The sequence below is a fragment of the Hydra vulgaris genome, chromosome 08 (assembly GCF_038396675.1).
Source record: "Hydra vulgaris chromosome 08, alternate assembly HydraT2T_AEP".
NCBI lineage: Eukaryota > Metazoa > Cnidaria > Hydrozoa > Anthoathecata > Hydridae > Hydra > Hydra vulgaris.
Genome location: NC_088927.1, coordinates 5,172,947 through 5,177,636, shown reverse-complemented (window position 1 = coordinate 5,177,636; position 4,690 = coordinate 5,172,947). Strand labels below are relative to the sequence as shown.

The 4,690-nt window shown below is 27.2% G+C and overlaps 1 protein-coding gene across 1 annotated transcript; it reads left to right on the top strand.

The window, feature by feature from the left end:
• The first annotated feature begins 463 nt into the window (after positions 1–463).
• LOC136082941 (uncharacterized) lies at positions 464–1,414 on the top strand. Its single transcript, XM_065802360.1, has one exon. It carries the CDS (start codon positions 464–466, stop codon positions 1,412–1,414), a length of 951 nt encoding a protein of 316 aa, XP_065658432.1.
• The last annotated feature ends 3,276 nt before the right edge of the window (positions 1,415–4,690 follow it).

Genomic DNA, 4,690 nt, shown 5'->3' with positions numbered 1-4,690 from the left:
CTTTTTTCTTTACTTTTACTGGATGTATTCATGGTCTTCCAACTGATCTTTTCTCATCAACTTCTTTTACTGGATGTATTCTAGGTCTTCCAACTGATCTTTTCTCAGTTACTTCTTTCACTTCAGCAATAATAGATTCTTTAAATTTTACAGAAATGCAAATGTGGATAATGGAATTGAAAGACTTGAATTCCATGAATATGAGCCAGCTGCTCGTACAAATCTAAATAGTCCTGGAGAAATAAGATTCGACGTTCTGACACAAGATATTTACACACTTCCATCTGAAGCTTATCTCTTATTTGAAGGATAACTTGTTAAATTTGCTAATGGAACAGCTTAAGCTTATACAGATGCAGTGGCGCTGACAAATAATGGTATTATGCATTTATTTTGTCAAATATCATACCAATTATCAAACCAAAATGTAGAAACTATTAATCACCCAGGTTGAGCAACTACAATGTTAGGAATGCTTAAATACCCAAATGACTTTCAATTAGCGCAAAGATTAAATCAACTGTGGTGTAAAGATACAGCAACAATAGCAGTACTTACTTATGACTCGGGGTTTGCATTAAGACAAGCATACATAATTAATAAACCGACTACAAAAAGAACATTTTCATTTTGCATACCTTTAAGGCACATTTTTGGATTCTGTGATGATTACGACAAAGTTATTTTTGGATTTAAACATACAATAACTTTTGTAAAAAAAACTGATAATGACGCAATTTTTAAGCTTGCTACTGTAGCTGATGCAAAAGTTAATCTTAATGAAATATCATTGTTTATACCACATATGCTACCAGCAGATGCAGAAAGGTTTAAACTTTTTAATCAAGTTGCATCAAAAACGAACATTCCAGTATGTTATCATCAGCGTCAGTGTGATACTATATCTGTTCAACAACCTACTAGATTTTCTTGGGACGTGTGCACAAGGATAGATACTGAAAGACCAAGATACATAATTATTGCATTTCAAACAATTAAAAGTGGAGACCAAAATGCTAATCCTTCAATATTTGATCATTGTGACTTGTCAAATATCTACATTTCTCTTAATTTTGAAAGTTATCCTGCTGTTGATTATAATTTATCATTCCCAAATAAGCAATTTTCAAGAGCTTATAGAGATGCAGCTGTTTTTAATGAAAAATTTTATGGAATGAATGATATGATCACGCACCGCAATATAACTCCTTCTGACTATAAAGATTTATACCCAATTTTTGTTTTTGATGTTAGCAAACAATCAAAAAAATTATTATCAGGTTTGTTACAAATAAAAGTTACAGCAACATTAAGTACAACTGTTTCAGTAGGTATTGAAGTATTTGCAGTTACAATATCTGATAAAATGTTACAATTGCAATCAGACGGAAGAAATTTTTTTTCTGTTTACTAAATTTTTTGAAAATTAAATTTTTTTTAGAATTAGTTAAATTTGTTTTTCTTTATATATTAAAAGAATGAAATACACAAAAAATAGTTTTAAAAATCTATAAGAAGAAAATAATATTTCAAATACATCTGACAATATCACTTCATTGCTAATGATTGCTATAGATAACGGGTTGTTAAATAAAGAATAAATTATGACTAAAGTGAAAGAAGTAAATGATAAAAGACCAGTTGGCAGACCTAGAATACATCCAGTGAAAGAAACAAATAAGAAAAAAACAATCAAGCCTAGAATACATCGTGAAAAACAAGAAAAAAAAGAAATAGATCCAAAATATGAAAGATTAAGAACAATTAGGGAAAAAAACCAGTCACTGTTAAATTAACAAACATGGAAACTGAAGAAATTAAAATATATAAATCATTATATAGTGCTATGCGTGAAACTAAGCATGGATGGAGATATCTTAATTTACGTGATGGAAAAGTTGATAATGGATTTAAGATTGAAATATTAAAATCTGAAAAAATAAATTCTGAAAAAAAAGATTCTTAAAATAAATAAAATCTTGTCATATAAAAAATGGAAAACAAAAATGTCACAGAATACGATATAACTATAGAATTATCTAACAATTATTTACCTTTTTTTAAATAAAGCAGTTAAAATTGAAAAAGATGGTGAGTTTAAAATAGAAAGAGTTATAAAACCTACTTAAAGAATTAGAGGGTGGAAACGTATAGAATGTTTATAATAAATATATGCCTAAAATATATTTACATGTGATTTGTAAATAATGGAAAATATACTAGATGACCCTATTCCAGATTTGGCATCTTCAGAAATTTTAGCTCCTTCACCTTTTGTATATAGAACATTGTCAATTACAAAAGAGCATGAGATTTCAAAATATAAAAATATTAATTATTATTGTAGAATACGACGATTTGGATATATTTAAAAATCAAAAAAAATATGACAAGATTTTTTTTTTTTAAATTAATTAAAGAAAATTAAAATTAAAAAAGAATATTTTATTATATAAAAATGGAAAATAAAAATGTTAGAGAATTAAAACAAATCGCACAAGAGCCAAAAATTAAACATTATTATAGAATGAGAAAAAGTGAATTATTAGAAGCGTTAGCGCACACACCTGTAATTATGACGCAATCTATAACAGTTAGTAACACACCGATTGAACAAAGATCAGTGCAATCTACAGCAGGTTGGCTTAAAAGTAAATTTTATTCTATTGCAGGTTGGATTGCGTCACACGTACCTGATCCAATTAAGAATACAGTCAATCAAAAAGTCAACTCATTAAAAAATTTATACAACAACTTAGTTATAAATAAAGTTGAACCTGAAAATAAAGTTGAACCTGAAAATAAAGTTGAACCTGAAAATAAAGTTGAACCTGAAAATAAAGTTGAACCTGAAAATAAAGTTGAACCTGAAAATAAAGTTGAACCTGAAAATAAAGTTGAACCTGAAAATAAAGTTGAACCTGAAAATAAAGTTGAACCTGAAAATAAAGTTAAAGAAATAAATACTATAAAATTTAATTTAAAACAGTCCTCTATTAAAAATGTGACAAAACAATTTAAAGCTAAAGGAATAGAAGGTTACGATGCTTTATCATTCATAAATGCTGCTAAAAAAAGTGCGATTAAAATAATAAATAAAAATAGAAATTCAAAGATTTATATTGCTCTAACTTGTGTAATGGAGCGTGTTTCTATTCTAACAGGAGGAAATATAATCAAATCTGCTATATTTAGAACTAATAATACAGTTGTATTAGGATCAATAGATTTGAATGAATTATATGAAAGTGCTGAGCATAAAATTTTGGAATCATTATCATCTTTACAACAGTTAGGATCAGGTTGGAGGTTTGTTTCTGTTGAAAAGATAGAAATAAATATTATCGAGTTTAATCCTATTAAAGCAAAATCATATATTCCACTTGATACAAATTTAGAAACTAAAAAAGTAATAATTAATATGAAAAATGAAGATAATCAATGTTTCAAGTAGTGTGTTGCAAGAGCATTAAATCCTAAAGATATAAATCCTGAAAGAATAGATAATGATAATAAAAATCAAGCAGAAAAAATAAACTGGGATAAAATAAAATTTCCAGTATCATTAAACCAAGTCACACAATTTGAGAATTATAATCAAGATATCAGTGTTAATGTATTTGGTTATGAAAACTCAGAAGTTCATATTTTGCGTGTGTCAAAGAATAATGATCGTAAACATTTAATAGATTTACTATTAATCTCAATTGGTGAAACTAATCACTATTGTTTAATAAAACATTTGAGCAGATTTCTATCTTCACAATTATCTAGGCATCATAGTAAAGTGTATTATTATAGGAATTGTTTACTTGGGTTTAATTCTAAAGAATCATTATCTAATCATAAACGTATTGTGAAACAAATGATTCAGTATGCATTGAACTTCCACCACCGAATTCGACAATGCAATTTATTAATCACAATAAATCAATGATAGTTCCGTTTGTAGTATATGCTGACTTTGAAAGTTTTATCAAACCAATCGGTACTTGTGAACCAAATCCGAATGAATCTTATACTAAACAATATCAAAAACATATTCCAAGTTCATTCTGTTTTTATATTAAATGTTTTGACGAAAGTATTTATCAAAGTAGTCCAGTTACATTTACTTCAACTAATGAAACTGATGATGTTGCACAAATTTTTGTTGACAGCTCAGAAAAAAATATTAAGAAAATTTATGGCATGATTAAATTTTCAAAAAAGATGATGTTTACTGATGAAAACAAGCATGATTTTAATGCAGCAATATCATGCCACATTTGTAGAAGAAAACTTGAAAATGATAAAGTAAGTGACCACTGTCATATTACTGGAAAATATAGAGGTGCTGCTCATCAAAATTGTAATTTAAACTATAAAATTCCTAAATTCTTTCCATTACGGTTTCACAATTTATCTGGTTACGATTCTCACTTATTTATAAAGAAATTATCAGGAGGAAAGTTGAGTTGTATACCAAACAATGAAGAGAAGTATATTAGCTTTTCTAGAGAAATTAAAGTTGGTGAGTATGTTAAAGATGGAAAGAATGTTGAAGTTAAACTTGAACTTCGTTTCTTAGATTTATTAGTTATAGACTTATGTCTGATAGTTTAGATAAATTATCAAAGAATTTAGCAAAAGACCAGTGCAAAAATATTGGAAAATTTTATTCAGCTAAAAAATTAGATTTGTTATTAAG